The 24,293-nt window shown below is 39.1% G+C and overlaps 1 protein-coding gene across 1 annotated transcript in view; it reads right to left on the reverse strand.

The window, feature by feature from the left end:
• Positions 1-2,039: 2,039 nt before the first annotated feature.
• Positions 2,040-24,293, reverse strand: part of TFAP2D (transcription factor AP-2 delta) — a 43,803-nt gene continuing 21,549 nt past the window's right edge. Inside the window, exons 5-7 of the mRNA XM_034432553.2 lie at positions 17,765-17,906; positions 12,805-12,918; positions 2,040-5,820 (exon numbers count right to left, since the gene is read on the reverse strand). Coding sequence (XP_034288444.2) covers positions 5,601-5,820; positions 12,805-12,918; positions 17,765-17,906 — 476 coding nt within the window. The 3' untranslated portion in view covers positions 2,040-5,600. The remainder of the gene's footprint in view (positions 5,821-12,804; positions 12,919-17,764; positions 17,907-24,293) is intronic.

Here is a 24,293-nt window from a genome sequence, read left to right on the forward strand (position 1 = left end):
CTGGCAGGCCTGCGGAGGAGGGCCTTCTCTGTGGCTGCCCCAGCTCTCTGGAACCAGTTACCTCCAGAGATCCGGACTACTCCACCCTATTGGCCTTCCGGAAAGCGGTGAAGACCTGGCTTTTCTGGCAGGCCTGGGGCTGTTGATCTCGCTGTTGCAATCTTGCGAGATCTGGCCATGAATGGTGGATGGACTTTTAATGTTTTTAAAATGTTTTTATAATATTTTTAAAATAATTTTCCTATGTTCTTTGTTGTATTATTTTTTGCTGTAAGCCACCCAGAGTCCCTTGGGAGTTGGGCGGCATAGAAATTTGATAAATTAAATTAAATTAAATTAAATCCTAAAGGACCATTCGAAAATTTATGGAATCTTCATTGAAATATTCATTTCTTATAGAAAGAAGAGCAGGATTTAACTACTAGGTTTTTTTTCCCTAGGAGAATAACGTTTTCGCTAAAGTTCCACCAGTACTAATAGCAAACAGGGCAAATTGGATCCATGACATGGCATTTTGCTTAAAAACAGTGGCATAGGGGATAAAAGGGAACATGAAATGGTTCTGCATCCCTCCTTGCTTCCATCTGGAATATCTCTAAAGTACTTTTCTCTCCCTCCACAATCATTTCCATAACCAGTTTGCGATGCTATGTATCTACACAGGGCAAAAAGACCTTTCTGACCCAGTTTATATTTAGGAATCAAATGGACCTTTTGTTTCTGGGTGGATGTCAACCTTCCTGAGTGGTAATTTAGAGAGATGGGTTGAACTACTGGAAAGAAAAGAAGAAGAAGAAATTTGAGCATCAATATGTGGTAGGTTGTGTTAACACAACCATTAAGTGATGAGGTTAAATTTATTGTTGTGCCTGCAGGTATAGCTTCAAACTGTACTGTAAATACACATATTCCCCCCCTTCCCAAGTAATTTCATTATTTTGTCTTCTCGGTTTCCTGATCATGAAAGTTATCAGACCCAGTAGGTGGAATATTATGTCTTAGAAAGCTTTCAAGTCTTCCCAGGACTACTATTTTTGGTATCTGTAACAGGGACTTCAGGGCTGGGAGTAGTCAAGAGACCTTTTGCCTTTATGCCTAAGTACAGTTACTAAGTACAGTTACTTAGACTTAGACACGGTGGCTTAGTCGCTAAGATGCTGAGCTTGTCGATCAAAAGGTTGGCAGTTCAGCGGTTCGAATCCCTAGTGCTGCGTAATGGGGTGAGCTTCCGTTACTTGTCCCAGCTTCTGCCAACCTAGCAGTTCGAAAGCATGTAAAAAATGCAAGTAGAAAAATAGGGACCACCTTTGGTGGGAAGGTAACAGTGTTCCGTGTGCCTTTGGCATTTAGTCATGCAAGCCACATGACCACAGAGACATCTTTGGACAGCACTGGCTCTTCGGCTTTAAACGGAGACGAGCACCACCTCCTAGAGTCGGGAACGACTAGCACATATGTGCGAGGGGAACCTTTACCCTTATCTTTACAGTTACTTGGAAGTAAGACTCACTACATTTAGTGGAACTCTTGGATACAAAAGAATAAGATGAGAACTTCTCATTATTCTATTTGTTACCGTTGTGCAAGTCTTTCTAGCTAGATTAACACATCCCACTGATTACTTTGAAGCAATGTTTGCTCACTAAGTCACAGTAATTGAATTCACATGTCTTGCTAAGTTATATTGAAATAAATCACATACCAGCTTAATAAATATGAACTGCATGTCCTTATGTTGCTTGGATTCTCATAACTTGCTAAACCAACCAAAATGTCCCCCCCCCCGGGGAATTAGTAAATTAGTAAAACACTAATTTACAGCATTTGGCAAATTCTGCTAAAATGATTTCACAAACCCTGGTTTCATATGTTGTGTGAACACAGCCATTATATAAAACATAGCAATGTAACCTGGCAGGAAGATTGATTGATAGACAACACAATTCTACCTGCATTTCTCTTATCCAGAAAGATAGTGGTAAAGGCAGCACCTCTGCCGTTCACATGTTATTGCTGCTTAGAAATTATTTCCAAGTACATAAATCAGCATTAATTTTATTGCTGTGAAATGTTCACTTAAATGTGGGCATATTTTCTTAGGGTCATGTCTAATAGACAAGTCATATAAGAAACAGAAAAAGAACTATGCATTTCATTGCCAAATTATAAAGGATCCCATCAAAATGGGAGAGGAAATCACAAAGTCTTGCTTGTGTCCATGTGCTCACTCACATTTAAATACAAGTACAATGATTGCTATACAGAGTCCATCATACAAAAGGAAAGCCGTGGGTTTAAATTACAATCATTTTAAACTGGAACTGAAATCAGAGCTTTATCTGATGTGGGAAGACCACCTGTTCTTCTGAGCCTCCTGATCTGCAATCCAGTCAATAGAAAATTGGTTTGGAAATCACTTCTCAGAGCATTACTATTGGCCTGAAATCTCTTGCTGCCAGTTTCTCTTGCCCTTTTATAAGTCAACTGTTGGGGCATGATCTCTTTGAAGATCAATTGATGGAGAACAATCCTCATCCCTTTCTGGTGGATTAGTGTCCAGAGCAAAGAGGGGTTTTCCCCTTTTCTTTTATTAAAATCATCAAGAGTAGAGAAGAATACAAGTAAAAAAAAAACCCAAAACAAAACAGGGTACCATCAGATTAGGTGCTTCTACAAAACAATCATGCTTGTGAGGAAATCTTGAAAGCAAGGTATGAACAGGATGCCATATTTACACAGAGGTTTGAGCGAGATCATTCACTAGATCTCTTTGTGTTTGATAGATCATCAAGTTATAGGTGAAACAGTCATACTACACATGAGACAGCAACGAATAATTTTTTCTTTGATATGAAACCTCAGGCTATATTATATTCAGCTGCAGCTTACCTCCTAGTCTTAGACAAGTGGTTTCCACACTATTTAGTTTTTAGATATGCATTTTATAAACATGTAATATGTGAAGGACATTCTAAGTATGGTTGCATGTCAAACAGAGAAACGAGATCTTTGGATACTGAGCTTATTTACTAATCAACAACAACAAAAAGAGCCAAATTAGTCATTAAAGACCAAGTGAGCTATTTAAATATGGATTGAACAAGGAAAGGACTGAAAAGTTGCAATAAAGTTTTTACCAGGATTTCACAATTAGAAAAAGGGCCTTGATTGTTACCATCTAAAATAATAGGCAATCATTTAATGACAAATAGACCTCTGAATGTTGAATATACACTCTCAAGAGACCTAGCCGTCCTGACTGAAAACATCTTCTCACTCTTGAATGTAGAATCACATATCTCAGTAAAAGCAGTCATTGACAGATCTTATTATCATTGTTTGTTGGTTGCTGCCAGAAACTAACAAGTGACAGATCAGACCGGAGACTTGTGCCTCTTACCCATACCAGAGTCATGAAATTCTACCTAATAAAGATAAGCTTATTAAACTCACTTTTGAATCCAAAGGTACAAATAATACATTCATATGGCCTACCGGACATGACTACAATACTTAAACAATCATATGTTTAGTCATATTTTAGTGAATTATTGCTTAGTGTGTAGATTCTACTATAGCATCATTGACTTTGATGGAACTACCTTTGTACCTTTTTAATTTTGATTGTGTGTTTGCTTTTTTGGGGAGAGGGAGGACAAATGTCTCCTATTGAAATGATATGCTCACTATATGGCAGCATATTGGCCCCATCATTGCTTTATATAATAGGGCAGTAATATGCTTAGGCAGATCAAAGGCTTTGAATGAACTATGCCAGGATACTAGATGAGATTTCAATGCAGGTAGTCCTTGTTTAATTGCTGCCTTGTTCAGCAACCATAGTTATGACAGTGATGAAAAAGTAATTTTACAACCAGTCCTTGCATTTGTGACCTTCACAGATCTATAAAGCAAAGGAAAACTGAAGTAAGATCTTAAGCACAGTAGCAGTTTCACATAGTGACTGCTTTGCTTAATTATTGAGTTGCTGATCCCAATTGTATCTGCTAAATGAGGATTACCTATACTGCTAATTTGTGACTCAGTCCTGACAAGTAAATCTAACCAATCTTGGCTGATCTCAAAAAGTTAATGGGAGCAGTTTAGGTTAATACTTAGGTAGGAAACCCCAGGCCTTTAGACTAGACTAAATTAGATAGTTATAAACTGCCACAAACAGGAAGCTGGGCATTAATTTCCTGATAAATATAATATTAAAAAAAAAACCTTGAAAAATGGCAATGGCAACCAAGTTCTATATTATTATCATATAAATTTCCTAGGTGACTTGAATGGGCAGATTTTACTTTTTGAAGTTTTACTTTCCTCCTGGATTAAAAAGAACTCTTCACTGCTTCTGTAAGCATATCACTCATATCACCATGGCAGTATGAGAGCCAGGAACCCATACATGAGTATGTCTTCTAAGGATGGTCACCTTAGTTTATTTTTACATCCTTAGTTTGTCTATGACAAGACAACATCTGCAACAATGGGCACTTTTTATGCAGACTGTGCTAGGAGAATCTTGCCTATTCAACGATGCCCAGACCCTACCTACTTTCAACCACTCAGCATATACTATTATTCTTTCAAGCATTCCTGGAGATATGCCTCAGAGAACTAGAGCAAGGAAGACTAACCTGGACCTGTTCTCTACCACCACCACCTGGAGAACATATGGTGTTGAATCAGAGCTGTTATGAAAAAGAAAGCAAAACTCCCCAGAAATATCAAAATAATACAATAGTCCTCTCCACTTCCTTCTTTTGAACCAGCAGAATACGTGACTGTATATCATTTCTTGCTGAGATGAAAATGGGCTAATAAGTGGAAACGCAAATAAGAAAGATACTCATTGAATGTATCATTTGACTTCTACTAAGCAGAAATAAACAGGTGATAGATTAAAGTCCAGGCTCATTCATTCTAATCTGTGATGTCATCCTGAGGCTGATCCTTGAATGAGAAGGACTCGATCTTGGTGGACTTTGACATAGCTCTGATGAGGATTATTTATAAATTCCCAGGGCTCAAATCATCAGTCCTGGCAACGTGATGGTTGTACTCTTAAGAGCTCTGAGGTTTTTCATCTTTCAGTCAGGGGTCTTTCATATGATGTCAGAAGTGAAAAGAGGCGTTCTTTCGTGTTTCATCCATCAGATGGGTGGTGCGATACAATTTTTCCCACTAGTACAAGTGTATCCCATGATCATGTATTTTCGTGATTCTGAATGACATTTTCGAGTCTGGAAATGCCAAGAAAATGTGTATTGATGTAATGTTTGGAATGATTGAATGAATATGTGTGCACGCACGCGCGTACACACCCACACACATACAGACACACACATCGCAGTTTCAAGAGCAACACTTAAAAATGGATAGTCTCATCACATGGTTGATGTCCGTAGAGTTGTTCAGATTGGTAGATTTTTTTACAACTTTTTTCTTTTCCCCCCTTCAGTTTGGTCCACAGGAGCGAGATCACCTTCGATGAGATATACAGGCATGTATAGATATAGTTAGATAGATATATGTTTTTTTAAAAAAAAATAACAGCAGCAAAGTTCTCTGGAAATAGATTCTGTCTGATGTTGCTAGTCTGTCTTTTCTGTTTTGCCCTCTTTCACTGCTGCCTCTGACGTTTTCCTCAGTGGGACTTTCTCTGAGTTGCTGTGTCCTTGGCCGGATTCTGCTGCTCCACCATTTTTGTGCGCTGTGTGTTTTTCCAAGTAGTTCAGCATTTCACTTAGAACAGTTTGGAAAGTGCTGAGGGCGGCACAAATCGCAGGAGTTCCAAAGCCATGAGTAATCAAACTGTAAAGCAGGCAAAAAAGAGAGAAATATTGAAGAGTTTACTATATATGTGTGTGTGTGCGCATATCTATATCTATATCTATCTGTCTATCTATCTATCTATCTATCTATCTATCTATCTATCTATCTATCTATCTATCATCTATCATCTATCTATACTTGCTACCAAAATATTTATTATATTTACTTACTATTTATAAATATTTATTACTCTTGATAAAAAGAAGATTGACATCCCCCCCACAAATTAACACATCCAGGCAGATATGATGCCAAAGATGTTTTTTTCTAAATGAAGGTGCAATGAACTCCCATGGACGCAAGTCTGCATAAATGCATGCTCTCTAAGAAATTCAGCCTAAATTGCATATGGTTACCAATTGGACTTGCCTCCTTGAGTGATAAAGGGTACGTTTCCACAAAATAAATAATCCCCACCCTCAAAGTGAATGTGTTTCGTTTATTTATAAGACTGTAACCTTGTTGCTGGTATCCTTAAGATTTATATTGACTGTTTCCCTATGACTATCATTAAGTGTTGTACCTTATGATTCTTGATGAATATATCTTTTCTTTTATGTACACCGAGAGTGTATGCACCAAGACAAATTCCTTGTGTGTCCAATCACACATGGCCAACAAAGAATTCTATTCTATTCTATTCTATTTTCGACATAAAGGGCACAAGGGGTAAGTATTTGTGAAATGTGTATTGGCCAAAGAAGCTGCACAGTCTTCAGGCAGGAGCTGTGAGTCCAAAAGAACCCCCAGCTGTGCACCAACTCTGATTTGGGGGAGTGTAACATCAGCCAGAGTTAAAGATGGCAAAGCACTAGATGCAGGGTTTAGAGGTGGGGCTCCTAGGACCCACAGCCAACCAATCTTGTGAGAGGGTGGCAATCTTCTTTCCACCAAAGCTTCTTCTTCCCCATTCAGCCTCCAGGTACTGGGAAAGCATATTCACAGGAGCACTTAGATGGTCAGACAGTGAGATGTACATTTAACTATCATCAGCATAGTGATGATACTTGATTCTAAGCAAATGATTGAGCTCATCATAAACCCCCCACCACCACGAGGACCCTGCCTGCCTTTGAAACAGCTTGTAAACCAAAGTAACTAATTAATTGATGGTAACCATGATCTAAAATTAATGTAATGAGACAGATTATAATAATATCATTGGAGGAGCAACCAAAGCAATAAATAATTAAATGAAGAAACAAACCAAATAATCTTCATCTTAACTAAGTTCTGAATGTTGTAAGAGAAGGAGCAAACCTCACTTCCAAGAGGAAGTTATTCCATAAGGTGGTGCAACAGAGAATGTGGTACAATTAAGAGCTTCTTCCAGGAGAATCACACTGGACAGACTGCTTAGAGAATGGAGTCCAGCAGATACATAGGCATCACACCATCTAGGGTTTCATATATCAAAATGAGCTTGTTAGACTGCACCAGAAATTTAGTGTAAACAATGGAAAGCCCATAGCATCATAGGCTCTTTGCAGGGAGCACCTGCCAATAAATGGGCTGCTTTCAAGCCTGCTTCATGCAGAATGCACTGCAATAGTCCATCCATGTAGTAATGAAGTTTCTTCATTTAACCATAGAGTAATGTTTGTAAGCCATCCAGAGTCACCTCTAGACAAGATGGGCATCAAATCAATCAATCAATCAATCAATCAATCAATCAAATCAATAAATAAATCAATCAATAAAAGAGGTCTTTTGTGAGATCTTTTTGCCTCAGGTATGACTATTGGCACAAACTGGCACCTGGCCATAGCCTCCACCTTTCTATCCAGTAGTAGGTCTGATTCCAAGAGGACCTAAAGTAATTGATCTAATCCCTCAGTGCTAGCTGAATGCCTTCAGGCAGGAGCTGATTGAGAATCTTGATGAACAAACAGTAGCTCCATCTTACCTGGACCCAATGTCAGTCAATTTTGTCCTAGACAGAACTGTTACAGTCTCCAGGCAAATTTTCCATAGCATCAACCATAAGGCCCAGAGTGGTGATGCACAACTGGCTATTAGTGCAGTGATAATATTGAACTGATGGATGACTTCCCTCATTGGTTTTATGTAGATGTTAAACAATAGGATGAAAAGAGTAAATGCTTTGGTACTCTACAAGTGAGGCACACAATGCGTTACAGTGATGCACAAAATGGTCATAATGGCCAGGTGAGATATCTGCCTATTTATTTCTCCCTGAAAAAGAGCTGACAACCCTATTGGCTGCATCCCTGCCTAGATGTCTGCATTGCCATCTCCAGGGAATGGATTGAAGGTACCTCAAATGTTGCAGTTTCCCAAGAGTCTTTTCAATTGTGGTGGAATAGAAATATGTAAAATAATAAATTGTTGCAGGGAGAATATATGGAACATTTTTGTAGTATCCAATGGCTATTCCCTTGAAGATTTGTGGCCTCTTTTTTAGGAAATCAGCTGACAAGCCAACAAAAAGCCTATGGTATTCAACAATACATGACTCTGCATTGCAGCCAGTCCTTTGTGGAGGAATCTAGGAAAAACTTCCTAGACTGGAATTCTTAAGGCTACTAGATCAGAGCTACAAACTGCCAGGTAACCAGAGGTGGGTTTCAGCAGGTTCTGATCAGTTCTGGAGAACTGGTAGTGGAAACTTTGAGTAGTTCAGAGAACCGGTAGTAAAAATTCTGACTGGCCCCGCCCCTATCTATTCTCTGTCTCCCAAGTCCCAGCTGATTGGGAAGTAATGGGGATTTTGCAATAACCTTCTCCTGGATTGGGGAGGGAATGGAGATTTTGCAGTACCCTTCCCCCGGAGTGGAGTGGGAATGGAGATTTTACAGTATCCTTCCCTTGCCACGCCCACCAAGCCACACCCACAGAACCAGTGGTAAAAAATTTTGAAACCCACCACTGCAGGTGACCATTTACACTTAGTAAGAATTTGTGTTTTCCACCTCTCTAATGATGATCCAGATTTGTGTAACCAAAATCTAGGAGCCCTAAACTTTCTCCATTCAGAATTGTTTTGGAAATTGCTGCCAGGATTTTTTGAAATTGTCCGTGTTGATGGGCCATATTGGCTGATATTCTGTGTGATCCAGTATATCCAGATCCATACTGGGCCAGTATCATTCCTTTTATAGAAATAGCAAACTGATCATCACCTGATTTAGTTTTCCTGGGCAGAGTAAGTGTCTCATCCTCACACTGCCATTAATTTTTTTTTTTTTAAATTTCAATAGTTTGGTTATACTGAAAGGGTTCAATGAGTCTAGCAAGTTCTCAGCATAGGTTAGAAGTCTATTCTTCCTCTTGGATAAAACTGAGATTAATTATAACGAAAGTCCTAAACATCATGAACTCAGTTTGTTCACATTTGCCAAGAATCTTCAGAGATCTTAAAAGAGAAAGGGAACTTTACTGCTAGTCTTTTCTAGTCATTAGGTAGTTTTCTCAGAGCTTGATGGAAGGGAGGCCTCTGTTATGTTTTAATGATATTCTTTCATTGTATGTCAAAGCAGCCAAACTGCCCTCAAGACTTGGACTCTTCTTTGACAGCATCCACAAGGTACCTCACATCCTACCCGACCCTTCCACCCCTACCCCTCAAGGCTGACACAATTTAGTCTTTCTGCAAAGGAAATACTTTCATTTTCCACCAAGAAGGGGGAGAAGAAGAGGAGGATGCCATCTGTATATCTCCAGTTTCCAACAATGGCCAAGTCTGGGTATCGTTAGCAGCAGAAGTTGCTATCAAATATTTACAACATACTGTGGCTGGTGGCTGATACTCAAAGAGACTCACTTCTTTTTTTTTGCTACGCCTTGCTCATGTGAAAAACATCTGGCCCCTGGGATGGACCATGTGATTTCAACAGAGTCTACCTGCACACCACAGAATATCTTAAAAGATAATTGTTGTGTTTCATCTCAGGCTTCAACTTCAGAGAAACTACCAGCATTCCATGGAGTTGATAAAATGGTGACCTGCAGTAAACCACTCCATTCTTTACAGTAATCCACACCTTCAGATTTTTTTTTAAAAATAGAAATGCCTTTTTAACCAGCCATGCTTATGGATGGCCATCATTGTTTCACTCATCACATAATAGTCCTCAAATTAGTCCTTATGATCAGTGGTGAAATCCAATTTTTTTTTACTACTGGTTCTGTGGGTGTGGCTTGGTGGGCGTGGCAGGGGAAGGATACTACAAAATCTCCATTCCCACCCCACTCCGGGAGAAAGATACTGCAAAATCCCCATTTCCTCCCCACTCCTGGGGGAAAGATATTGCAAAATCTTCATTCCCACCCCACTCCAGGAGAAAGATACTGCAAAATCCCCATTTCCTCCCCACTCCTGGGGGAAAGATATTGCAAAATCTTCATTCCCACCACACTCTGGGGCCAGCCAGAGGTGGTATTTGCCAGTTCTCCAAACTACTCAAAATTTCTGCTACTGGTTCTCCAAAACCTGTCAGAACCTGCTGGATTTCACCCCTGCTTATGATTAATTACAATTAAACCAACATAAAACTTACTGTATCTAGTGGATAGATACAACATAGACACAAAAAAAGGGGCAACCTAAATGATGAGGCGGCTGGAACGGCTCATCCTCGCGCTTGTACCTTTTAGCTTAGACAAATGATGGGTAAAAAGAGAGATGATACAGGTGCATGAAATCATGCATGAATTATCCAGGGCTAAAGGTAAGAAAAATAATGCAATATAGATGGAATTAAGTTTTAATCCCGCAAGATTTAGGGTTTTCCACTGAGATTAAAGGCAGACAATTTCAATATTGAAAAAAAGAAGTCAGCATGTAAACAATATGATTTAGAAATTTGAAAACTGATGCCAATCCCTGGTAATGGCTACTAATTAGGATGGCTTCAAAAGGGGAAACTAGAAAATATAATGAAGGAATTACAGAGAGCATACCTTAAATATTAGCTGCTAGGAAACCAAAGCAGAGAAGGGCTATCATCCCTTTATCAATGCTTATCAGCTCCTTGAAAACATTTAATGGGCCATGGTGTGATGCAGAATGGCCAATGACTTGATCCAGTTGGGCTCTACTTTGGTTTTTAGGTTAGATAGTCTCGTGTTTATAGCAGGCGACATAGATCTTTGCAAAAAAAATAGTTATTGTGAAAGCCTACTTGTTTAGAGAACAAAGGGTAGACATATTTTTTTCAGGCATTTACCCTGATGTTGGAAGTAAAGACATAATAAACATATGGCTACTAATGGGAATCCTTTCCTCTTGACATTCTCTTTGGCAGTAGTCATATAAAATTATTTAATTAATTTTTTATTTAGTGCTTTTGTGTCAGTCTTGACTCTTGCAACTACATGGACTAGTCTATGAAATTTCTCAGCAGCATTTTTGGAAGAAATTTACCAGTGCCCCACTCCTAGGCTGAGAGAGTGACTGGCCCAAGGTCACCCGGAAAACTTTGTGCTGAAGGTAGAACTCAAATGTCTTAACCATTAGACAAAACCAGCTCTGAAGACACAAATTAATCCCAAATGCAGTTCTGGGGGTTATATGGATGTTGACATGACCCACAAAAGTTATAAACATTATGCATTTTAATAGTGTCATTATTATAAAGAAGATATTAGGAGGATGAAGAGATTATTAGGGAGATTTGGCAACTGGAGCTCATAATTATTCTTATAGTTCTATACTTGATCTTAGTCAAAAATTATATTGGCACATGAACACATGAAATTCAATTAAATCAAGAAAAAATATGGGTGTTCTAAGAGTAGTGCTTATATTACTATTTGTTTTGAAGACAACATAGAACATAATAATTGGGGGAAAATGTACATGCTATTATAGGATAGGGAGACTATCTATGTGGACTAAATTAAAAATTGTACGACTTCTAGAATTTATAAAATAATTGTTAGAAAAATCAAGCCCATCTTTCCATTATAGATATAAGATAATGTTTCATTTGTATTTGTTCCAACCATGGTACTGTTCCATTGTATTTATATAACTGATATCTGGGGGGAAAAACTAAGCAATTTTCCTCACATTGTTCTACTTAGATCAAAGTGGAATTGTATTTGAAATAAAATGCTCTTTTAGAGGCAACAGTGAAAGTGTAATATTAATATTCTTTCCCTTCATGTATCCTTAGGATGTGACACTAACTCTACTTCCTTTGAACAAGAAACATTTAGTTCTTTCAAGGATCACTAGAGGGCACCTGACCTCTTATTTATAGCATAACTGCAGTCTGGGATTAAATGAATAATTTGAGCAATCTATTCTGTTATTGTAGCTTTCCTCAATTGTGTGGTCTTCATATGTGCCATAATCCCATGCATTTTTGGATGCTTCCAAAAATGTGTACCAAATTGAGGAAAGCTTCTCTATGGAATCCTAGCCTGTGTGAGTTGAGTGCAAAGTTCCCTGGATGTGGGCTTTGTGTTCTCTGACAAACAAAACCCCTGTGTACTCAACTAGACAATTTTTCATCAAAAATCCATGCAAATTATATAAAAATACATATTGATTAATCAGTTGAGATAAATGAAGAATCAATTACTTTTTTTAAAAAAAACACCAAGGAGACTGACAATACTGATTTAAGAGAAATATAATAGAATGACTTGACACATAAACACAACCTTATTATTAAACCGAAAGAGTATCTTCCAGCAGTAGCAGCAGATCACCAGAGGAGCTTGAAAAGCATTCTTGGTCCCAACCATTGTAAACCAAAAGATTTGCAATAAGATGTAGCTTTCTCCTGGATTGCTAGTCTCTGGAGTATTCTGACATTTCCTCATCTTTATCTTGGAAGAGGACATGTGCAAGAAGGGCCAAAACGTCGGTTTTGGGCAAGATCTCCATATATACAACACATTTAATACTTCTGCACAGAGAAAGTACTCTTAACACTTCAGAACTGTTTTTTAAATAAAGTTATTCCATTCAATAGATTTTGATGGTCATACCTGAAATGTGTTAAATGTCTCTGAATATCCAGATCTAATATTGGAGTAGGTCTTGAGGAACCCAAAGGTGACCTGTCTTGGCTTAGGAGATCCTGGAATTCTTTACATATTTGCCTAGAATCAAAATAGATGCATACTCATTAAGGTTACTTACCATATTCATTTAATAAATGGTTTAAGTTTCATACTACACATGCTTCCCTCAGCACAATTATACAAATATAATATATAACTACTACCACTTTATGTAAATTTCTACTAGAAGAATGGATTGCACTAGAGGCAAATGAATGCTCTTTACATAGCAGAATAGCTGACTTTCTTCCTTTGTCAGTGATCAATAGAAAAAAAAAATACTGGATGACCCAAATGTTAAGATTATCAAGAAAGAGTTTGTATCCTTAAAATTTTTGGCAGATCCCTCAGAACCTTTCCAAAAGTGGCCACTGAGTTTTGTCATTTTTTAAAAAAATGTGCCAGAAGGCAGACATTATGAAAGAGGCAGGAAGGAATCATATCAATTGTGTAAATTTAAAAGAAAAAGTTAATTCTGGTCATGGCATTGCTCATTCATGATCTTGGCTCCATTCACTTTTCGGTAGGCATTCATTTTCTCGCCTCCTCTCCAATCCCCCCACTCCCTGCTCCTGAACCTGCTACATAAAAGCCAAGTTGGACTCATGGCTTGAGAAGCTTCATTCATACATAGTACGTTACTGGGTAGGGTGCACCAGAAAAGATCATCTAACATCTATTCTATCAGGTCTGCCTGATTGGCCAGTTGCGTCCCTTTCTGGATCAGGACTCCTTACTCAGGGTCACTCATGCCCTCGTCACCTCCCGCCTGGACTACTGTAATGCTCTCTACATGGGGCTCCCCTTGAGGAGCACCCGGAGGCTCCAACTGGTTCAGAATGCAGCCGCGCAGGTGGTTATGGGAGCGACATGGTGTTCCCATGTGACATCTCTCCTGCGTGAGCTGCACTGGCTCCTGGTGGTCTTCCGGGTGTACTTCAAGGTTTTGGTTACCACCTTTAGAGCGCTCCATGGTTTAGGACCTGGGTACTTATGGGACCGCCTTCTGCCACCAGTAGCCTCTCACCGGCCAGTACGCTCACATAGAGAGGGGCTCCTCAGGGTGCCGTCGGCCAAACAGTGTTGACTGGCAGCCCCCAGGGGGAGAGCCTTCTCTGTGGGGGCCATCTGGAATGAGCTCCCCCCGGAGGTACGGAGGATCCTGGATTTACGCACCTTCCGCCGTGCCCTCAAGACCTTTTTATTTCAACAGGCTGGCCTGGCCTAACTTCCCTTTTAATTGTAAATTTTAAATTTGTTTTAAAAGATTAGAGGTGTTTTAATTTGTTTTGGGCCAAATTATTTAATGGTTTTTTTATATTGTCTTTTAAATTTTGTAATTTGTGTGTTTTATCTTTTTGGCTGTTCACCGCCCGGAGTCCTTCGGGAGTAGGGCGGTATATAAATCCAAAAATAAAATAAAAAAATAAAATAAAAACTATCACAATGCACCACCCACACCATCAAATTGAAACATTATTCAGTCAGAAGCCACAAAGACTTCTTGGACCGCTTCTCCTGGACACATTTGGATGGCATCCCATAGATGCCTGGCAAAGGGCTTTCCTTGCCTTTTTCATTACTACCTCTTAAGCTATATATTAAAAAATTCAAGCTAGATAGGCCCGGTACTACCTTAAAAATGAAAGCAGAATGCACATAGGTTGTATTATTCGAACTGTACAGCCTGAAAAGCTGCAATGAAAACCACTAGAGTGGGTCAGCCTTCTTTCAGAGGTAGCAGATTAAGCAAAGCTATGTACCTCTTGGCAGAAAGGCTCGCTTTGAAAGGGTACATTGCCACATATGCAGATGCACCAATTGGCTTGCTTTTGTCTTAGTAAATGTTTTAAGATTCTGTTTGGTCACAGCAGCGTAATTGTTTTTTTATGGTTCCTTTGGGAAGCTACAGAGCCCTTTATAATAAGGCCAGCTTGCCTCTGGTATGTTTGTGCATTTTAGAACTTCTGATTGTAATGTCTGCGTGTGGCCTAATAGAAGGGGAGGCTTGTTTTCTGCCACTTTAAGTCAGTTTGGTGATTTTTTTGGATCGTGGCATGCTGATATAGCCAAAGGGGATTCTTTGAAGAGGGGTTACACATCAAGTAGGAAAGAGGTTTCCCTTTCAAAGGAAACAGAAAGCTTGCTACTTTTATGAAACCCTTTGATACTGTATGTATTCTTTTCAGTAACCTCCTTCTTGTCACCAGGTTTCAAGTCGTGGCCACGGAGAAATACAAAGACACGCCTTAGTGGACGTGGCTGTCCTTGCCTATAATCACATGCTTAGAACTAGTGCAATATAATGTAGGCAGCCTGATTGATAAACACATTGGACTGGATTCTTATAAATTAAACCCTACACAGTCCCATAAAACCACTTAAATCTGAATTATGTCATATACCTTGAATGGTTTGTGGATCAGATTATAATTCTACAATGAACTACAGAGTTGTGAAGAAACCACTTTAAAGGCCTGTTGCAGTCAATGGAACTATCTGGGTCTTCTGTTTATATGCCAACAGCATGACTTCATTCAATGCAACCAATGTATTTTGTCCACTGTACTATAAAAAATGATGAATTAGGAGATCAAATACATCCTACTATGTTCCATGACTTGGTACAAATTTGGGGTGGGGGGGGGAATGAAGCAGACCTGGGCATATTTGTTTGAGTAAATCCTCACTGAACAATTTCATAATCTCTAGAATTGGCCTGAGAATTATCAGTAGAATTTACTTGTGAATCAGACTAGATTCAAATCTATGATTAAGGTGATTTGATTGATTATTATTGATTAAAAGAGCCATGGTGGTGCAGTGGTTAGAATGCAGTACTGCAGGCTACTTCTGCTGACTGCCAGCTGCCAACAGTTTGGCAGTTCGAATCTCACCTGCTCAAGATTGACTCAGCCTTCCACTCTTCTGAGGTTGGTAAAATGAGGACCCAGATTGTTGGGGGCAATATGCTGACTGTAAACTGCTTAGATAGGCTGTAAAGCACTGTGAAGTGGTATATAAGTCTAAGTGCTACTGCTATTGCTATTATATTACCACAGAAAGTAAGTATGAAAGTTTTTCCCCCCAAGAATACCTTCTTAAATCCAGAATACCTGTGCACAGTTTACCAGTATTTCTTAAACTGTTTGATAAATGCTTAATTTACATAATAAGATAAGAATTCCATAGATAAAGAATACTTAATTTCTATGTTTCATTGCAAGAGCAAATCACTGTGGCAGCAGCTCAACTCTCTGGTTTGTCCCTCACTGTTCTTGATAACTGCAGAATCTACAATCTGTTCATCTAACATGCTGATATTAATGATGTTAGAATCCCAAAAAACTTTGCTCAAAGTTCAAACCAACTTCTCCAATTTTACTGGAACTGTTTCAAGTATTCCAGAAATATTCTGAATAAAAAGAAGGCTCAAGCTCAGAAAACATTTGGAATGATCAATAAGTATTAATAGAAGGATGATAAAGGTGGCACAACCCATTTTTGAGCTTGAAACTTTTGTATTATGTAGGCTTTGCGTCCCTAATTGACATATCTATGGGGAACTTTCTGAAGCTGTATTGTTACATCACTTACAGATTTTTTTTCTAAATAAAACTTTCCAAGAAAGAAAGAAAGAAAGAAAGAAAGAAAGAAAGAAAGAAAGAAAGAAAGAAAGAAAGAAAGAAAGAAAGAAAGAAAGAAAGATGACTCTTTCTGGTTAAGTTCTAATTAACTGTAAGAGGGTAATGATGATATAAGAGCACAAAACCATCCATTCATCACTTGACTATGAATCATCAGATGGTCGATGCTTCTAGGCATTATCAGCAAGTTTGTGAGGAAAAAAAAGTCTAATCTCTCTCAACTGTCCTTTGCCACCCAATTAGCCTAGCAAAATAGTAGAGTAGTGGTGGGTTTCTACCGGTTCGCCCCAGTTCGGGCAAACCGGTAGTGGCGGCGGTGGGAGGCTCTGCCCACCTGCCCGGATGTCATCATGGACACTCTGCGCATGCGCAGAAGCGCCCCACTCATGCACACTCCCAGTTCCGAACCAGTAGCAAAGGTAAGTGGAAACCACTACTGCAGTAGAGGTATGATGCTGGATGGAACTGTATTTTTTTCCTATGAAAATAAAATCAAGAGAAAGAAAAGGAAATAATTTCTACAATTTAAAGATAAGGAAAAGTACCCCGCCAAGTGATTTGGCATCCTATATTTGACAATGTCGCATAGACCTTTCAAAAAGTTTTCTTTTGACTGCCAATATATTATTAGAAATGATTTATAGAGCGTATCCCTTGTTCTTTCTAAATAAATCTCAATCAGTTCAATGTAAATGGATTTATTAGTAACTATGGTCAGAATAGTTACCACAGGTGCATATTTGACTATATTAAGATATATATGAAGGAATGTTACTTTGTGCATGTCTGTGGGCCTCAACATCCCCTCTGGGTCTGTGCCAGTGGTGGGTTGCCCCCGGTTTGCACCGGTTCTATAGAACCAGTAGTAAAACCAGCGGGAGGCTCCACCCGACCCCGATGTCATCAAAACGCTTCTGCACATGCGCAGAAGCTTCTGTGCTTGCGCAGAAGAGTGCACGTGCGCACGTGCGCACGAGCAAAGCGAGCACATGCACACGGCCCCACTGCGAACTGGTAGTAAAGGCAAGTAGACTCACCCCTGGTCTGTGCATACCTTAAAGTACCAAAATATAAATAAATATTATCTTCTATGCTTTTATTGTTTTATTATTTATGTATTTAACTTGTTAAATCCACCTAACTTCAAAACCATTTGGCTTGGAAGCCTAGTATAGGGTTAAAATAAGCAGTTAGCTTCTAGAGTCACATGTGAACAAGGTAGCATTTAAATAACTTACTTTGTCGCTAGGATCATTTTTTTCCTTGCTGTTTGTTCCTTCTGTTCCATGTGTTGCCTGGCAAGATGTTCTCCAACTGCCTTGGCTGGGAATTCAGTTTCACACGTATAGCCAAAGTCCCTGGCCAAATGCAAAGCTTCTCCTGCAACCAGACAAAATACCAGTGAATTATACAAGCAGCATGTTTTATAAGTAGGCTCTTTTAAAACCTTGGTTAGTTAAAAAGACTCTTGGTTTTTGCCTGAGATGAATCACTCGAGAATATCACTGCCCACGAGAAGACAGCATCTCCTTATCCTTTTAAAATTCATAAACAGCAAGGAGGAAAATCAGCAGCAGTTCTTAACATTAGGAGGTTTCACCTGAATAGAAAGAAATGGAGTTAACTTCTCAGCTGAAATATTGCTGCCATTTCAGCTCTTCCGGTGCTGGAGTTGGATGGAATGAAAGCTGCTAGCTAAAAGCTAAGAGAAGGATCTAATGGAAATTGTCGAAAGAAGGGAGTGAACCTCCCTCAATCACCTCCCAAAGAGAATATGATTTATAATGTAAGTTTTGTACCCTCCAACTAGAGAAGTAGAAACAATTACTTCCTCGTTCAATATCTTAATCAGAAACACCTCTGATGTATCATGAAACTCATTCTGTTTTCAATAGCCTGCAATCTTACTTAAGATGATAGGGTGCATTCAGCCCAAAGTACTAGAAGAATAAATGTTGGCTATAATGCCTGGAAAGAAGTTTTATAATAAATAATTACAAGAACAAGAAAAACAATGAGGAGCAGAATTCTCTTCCAATGTATTGCTATCCTAGCCACACCTTTGATCCAGAGAAGCAGCCACATAAAGAAAGACTGATAGGTGAATAGACACAAAATTCAGTCTTTAAAGCACAAATGGGAGGTAGATATTAGACCTCTCCAAGAAAAGGGACCCTACTTTGATAAGTTGTAGGAGGGCAGTGGTTGAAAATGGTGATGAGCGAGTAGCACATTCTGATTTGCAGAGAATAATTGGGTTTTTCTTATAGAGTTAGGGAAGACCCCCAAGGAAGGACAAAACAAGACACCGATGGAAAAAAAATCCTTTTGTCCCCCTTTCTATTTTCTAGAATTGCTATGGACATTGCTGGTCCCTTGCCAAAGTCAGCCAAAGGAAATCAGCCTAGCCTTGTAATTTCTGATTATGCTATGAGATGCCCTGCGGCAATTCCCTTCTGCAGTTACCTCAAAAGTCATTGCCAATGAGTTGCTTAAACTGTTCAGTAGAGTGGGTGTACCTAATGAGATTTTCACAGATCAAGCCCCAAACTTCCAATCTGTTTTGCTAAGGCATTTATATATAGCACTGGGGATATCTGGCAGGAGAACCCACAGACAGATGGATTAACTGAATGATTAAATCAGACTCTGAAAAACATGTAAAAGAAACTTGCCCAGGATGATTCAAACACTGGAACGTGTGCCTTCCTTATATAGAGAAGAGTCACAGGCTTTCCACAGGAAGCAGCCCTTTTAAGTTATGCTGTGTGGAAGATAATCAAGAAAAGTCATAGATGGGGTGAAGGACAGTTGGACTAATAAAGTTCCTAATAAAGTTCTCAGTCAAGGAGAAAAACTGCAGAAACTAGGTGACAAGGAACACCCAAAACGACTGCCAAATATGCAAAATGCAGGTATGATATAAAAGCCAGAAACAAATAGAGTGTAGCAGATAGAGTGTAGCTTCTGCTGCCTGCCAGGAATGCAAAATGCAATCCACAAAGCAGAACCTGCCAACTGCAAAATAGACTTGAGGGTGAAGAAACCACAGCCTGTCATGTCAACCAGTGGATTGAAAGAAAACAGCTAAGTCTAGAATTGTGAGCTCATAGGTTGGATTATTCAGCAGAGCAATTGTAAACCTCCTTGTCACATACACTCATACCGAATGCATTGAGACATAGGTAAAATTCAGCTTATCTTCACAACAAAAAGCAGATCTAAGAAGTCTTCATTGATATTTTTACAAATAAGCCAGGCACTACTACATTAGTAGAGCACAGAAACAGAGATCATATTACATATCATATTACACAGATGCCCTGAAGAAAGAAGGGGGAAAAAAATCTGTTCTTGACTAGTAAAATGGTCTTCACACATAGTTTTAGTTCCTAAGACAAAAAAGAAGTTAAATTTTGTGTAGACCTAAGACTTCTTAAGCAAGCAACTGTTTGATAGTTAGCCTGGCCTAAGAATAGAAAATCTAATAAACATATATGGAAAATACTTATTTACTTTGGATTTAAGTAAAGGATATTGACAAATTTCTTTCAAGGAAACTCCCAAAGTAAAATCAAAGATGCTTTTTTCAAGAGGCAACTGGACTTTCTGGTTGTCAAGAGACTTTCTACCAGAAAGTCCAGTTGCCTCTTGGAAAAAACACCTTTGGGACAACCATAACCTAGATGACTGGGAATCTCCATTGACTCTCCCAAAGTGAAAGCTTCTTCTGTACAGGCAGTCCTCATTTAGGAATCACAACTGGGAGCCACAACTTAGTCATTAAGCAAAATAGTTACTATGTGAATCCATGACTGCACATATGAACTTCAGCTTTCCTTTGCTTTACAGAGCAGTAAAGCTTACATATGTGAGGATTTGGTGCAAAGGTATATTTTCATCACCAGTGTATTGTAATTGCAAACTGTTGCTGTTTGAGGAATTTGCTAAACAAGGACTACCGTATCTGTATTTCACATACTCTCCAGATACCAAATATTTGTGGGCCAGGGAAAATGCTATGAACCATATTTGGATGATATTGTTATTTACTGCAGAAGAGCATGAGGAACAATTGAAGGATGGTATTTTTTCCAGTCTTAAAGTAGCCAATTTACTGTAACTATTAATCTAGATGAATTTCAATTGGGCTTTTCTGAACTGTATTACTTGGGACTCCTTGGTGTTTTCTGAACTTGTTTGGTAGCTTGCTTGCTTGCAGATGTTTCTTTACCTAATTATTTGAGATAGTCCAGGCGTGTCAAACTGGATTTCTTCAAGGGCCAGATCAGAATTGTAGTTGTCCTCTGCGGGCTGGCCGGGAGGAGGGAGGGAGGGAGATGGGACGGACGGCAGATGGGACGGATGCCTCCTGCAGCACTCTGCCAGCCACTCTGCCAGCCACTCTGCACCCTGGAAGGCCTCCTGCAGCACCCTGCCAGCTAAAGTGGGGCATGGGGGGATGCCTGTGCTCCCCATGGCCCATTTTGGCCGGCAGGGTGCTGCAGGAGGCTGTCCAGGCTGAAAAAGAGGCACTGGGAGGGCTGTGCATGGCTCCCCTCACCATTTTTGCTAGCAGAAACACCATGGGTTGGTCTTTTGCTATTTCCAGGCTGGCCCAATGGGCCAGATCTAAGCACCCTGTGGGCCGAATCCGGCTCGCGGGCCTTGAGTTTGACACCCCTGAGATAGTCGGTGTGAATGAATGTGAGGTTTGCTTCCCCTTGATATACAATAGCTTGCCCTACTAGTTTTGATGGGAGTGTTGTTTTCTCTTTGGCAATTCCTTGATTAGGGTATTGTTTTCTGTTTGTAATATTAATCCCTGTTTATCTGTATGTCGGTTGCTAGAAAAGATGTGTTCTGGTCTTTTTTCTTCTTCTTAGCATTTTGGATTGCCTCTTTTGAAACTGTACAAATATGGTTTATTTCTACTCTGTTTCCCCGAAAATAAGACATCCCCTGATAATAAGCCCAATCGGCTTTTGAGCGCATGCGCTAAAATAAGCTTCCCCCCCAAAATAAGCCCTCCCCAATAATATTTAAACACAGAGCTGGAAATCAGGTAAGGCGGCAAGAGGAGCCCCATCTTGCACCATGCACCCCCAAATAATAAGACCTCCCCGAAAATAAGGCCAAGCGCTTATTTCGAGGTTCAAAAAAATATAAGACAGGGTCTTATTTTCAGGAAAACATGGTATGTATCTGTTGATGGTCTATGTCTTATTTAGGTTACACCATTAGCCTGATGTCTTACAACCTCCAATATCCAAGATGGAAGTAAGATCTTCCCCAGAGCCATGAGATTCTATGGCTGATTAGTACCTTATTTTTAATCAAAGCAGGGATATTTTCAGTTCTGTGTATAGAGTCAATGGCATCAAAATGGTGAATACAGCTAGGTGATCAAACCCCTGCCTCTTTTATGTTTGTGTCCATAATGCATATGATTCACCATAAAAGGAGGGGGGGGTCATCAACCACTCAGTTGCATCCACCATTTTGATGCTGGATATCCCTGCTGCAATGCAAAACCTCTCTACGTGTAACCAGGAGGCAGCTCAATAAAGTTCACTAAATTCCCAAGTGTAAACAGGCATTTCTAGATTTAAAAGAGAGCTTTGTGTAGGCATCCTGTGTTAAGAGGGAACCTTTCTTTTGTTCTGTGCATTGATGCTTCTGATGTGAGGGTGAGAGCAGTGTTAATGCAATAATTTTAAAATGAGGTATATTGAACCTTTTATCTTTCAAAAAGTTCTTACCAAGGGAAAAAGGATATGTGGGATCAAAAATTCACAGCAATCACAGTTCACAAACTTCAACTTTGGTTAGAAAGAATGAAATATTCCTAATAGAGGAGTGGCAAACTGGTATTTGACACTGTAATCATACTAATTTGTTCTTTTGTGTTGTTCAGGAAAACAGCACCACATTGCTCATTTCCTGCCTAGATAGGGAACTGACCTAGAGATTGTTATCTATAGCAGAACTACAAATGAACCATTGTGAAGGCCTCAGAAAAATAAATCTTCCCCAGGAGGAAGTCATATGATGTGCCTCTAGCTGCTATGGCTATTTGCTGGCTCATCGTACTGAGCCTGGTGGTGCAGCAGACTAAAGCACTGTTATTAACATCAAGCTGTCTGCAATTACTGTAAGTTCAAATCTCACCAGGCTCAAGGTTGACTCAGCCTTCCATCCTTTCTAAGGTAGGTAAAATGAGGACCCAGATTGTGGGGGCAATAAGCTGGCTTTGTATAAATATACAAAAGTATGAAGGCTATTGCTTAATGCATTGTAAGCCACCCTGAGTCTCCGGAGAAGGGTGGCATATAAATCAAATTAAAAAAAAAAAAACTTGTCCATAGCATAGCCACCATATCACTTTGTGCCAGAATGGAAGTAGTGGCTGGCAACCCAGATGAATGTAGCTATTGATTTATAGTTAAAGTTATAAAAACAATGTGCTAAAGGTTTGTTACACCAAGGAAAAACTGAAGAAGTTTGCTGAAGATAGTTGATGTGGAGAAAAATGCTAGCGTTCTACAGAGGATGATGATGGCAATATATGATCTATTCTGTGCAGATGGATAAAGATAAAGGATAAAAGTCAAACTATTTTATCACCCCAAGAAAAGCCAGTTAATAACCTGAAAAATTATCTTGCTTTGCAGTATAAAATGCAAATAGCATCTCTGTATTATCAAGAATTGAGAGGAAGGAGAAATTCACAATGGAACCCCAGTGTGCTTAGTTAAGTTTATCAAGTGAGGCTAAGAGAAAAAGACTGTTGTTGCCTACAAATATTCTGGAGTTGTGGACTGAATTTTTTAAAAAATCAAATCCTAAAAGCCCACATCAGCCATAATCTGATTTGTGGAGAAGGCTGAAATATTAAAACACTTTCTCCTAAGCCATAGATGTATTTCATATTCTCCTGTCCTCTTTGAGGAAAATGTAAACAATGATGGAGAAATACAAGCTCCCTTTTCTACTCTTTACTCATCCTCCTGCAAAACTAAAGCAGCAAAAATGCTATACATTATTTCTAGTTTACAAACACTTTATTTCTTATCAGTTTACCCAACTGAGGCTGTGGTGAGGGACTGAAAAAAAATGCATGCTATTTTACTGAAAGAAAAGCTAGCCATATTGTTAGGACAAAACATCATTTTTGAATTTTTTATTTCTCAATTGCTCTTGTAAGAACAACATATTGGTGCCTAAACAGTCTCTCTCATACATAGGTTAACTGATAATCCCACTAATAAAAGTGGATAATATTCTTTAAACTGCTAAAACATAATCTGAGAGTTAATTTTGTGTGTGTTTTAAGACCTATTTTGGAGGCTGATCATTGGTTTATTTCTACATATTTCTTAATACCATAAATGTAGACGTGTCAACAAAAACATTTATGTGCCACAGTAATTATTTTGTCAATTAACTTTTGTAATTGAGTGCATCCTGCTAAGGATTTACAATAAATATTAGCATGACTCTATTAATTTTTTAAAATTTCTCTTTCTATCCCCCCCCCCGCTCCATTCTCTCTCCAATTATTTTTCCACCTCATATAAAATTTAGAAGTGAATTACCATGGGAATCTTCAGGAATCATGCCACTTATATTAAATTCCTGATTTTACAGTCTTTGTCTAATGATTTTTAAGATCTTCTCATTTGTTTCCGAGTACTCCGAAATGTAGGGGATGCGGTGGCTCAGTGGCTGAGATGCTGAGCTTGTCGATCGAAAGATCGGCAGTTC

The sequence above is a fragment of the Pantherophis guttatus genome, chromosome 1 (assembly GCF_059756535.1).
Source record: "Pantherophis guttatus breed Tessera chromosome 1, ASM5975653v1, whole genome shotgun sequence".
Lineage (NCBI taxonomy): Eukaryota > Metazoa > Chordata > Lepidosauria > Squamata > Colubridae > Pantherophis > Pantherophis guttatus.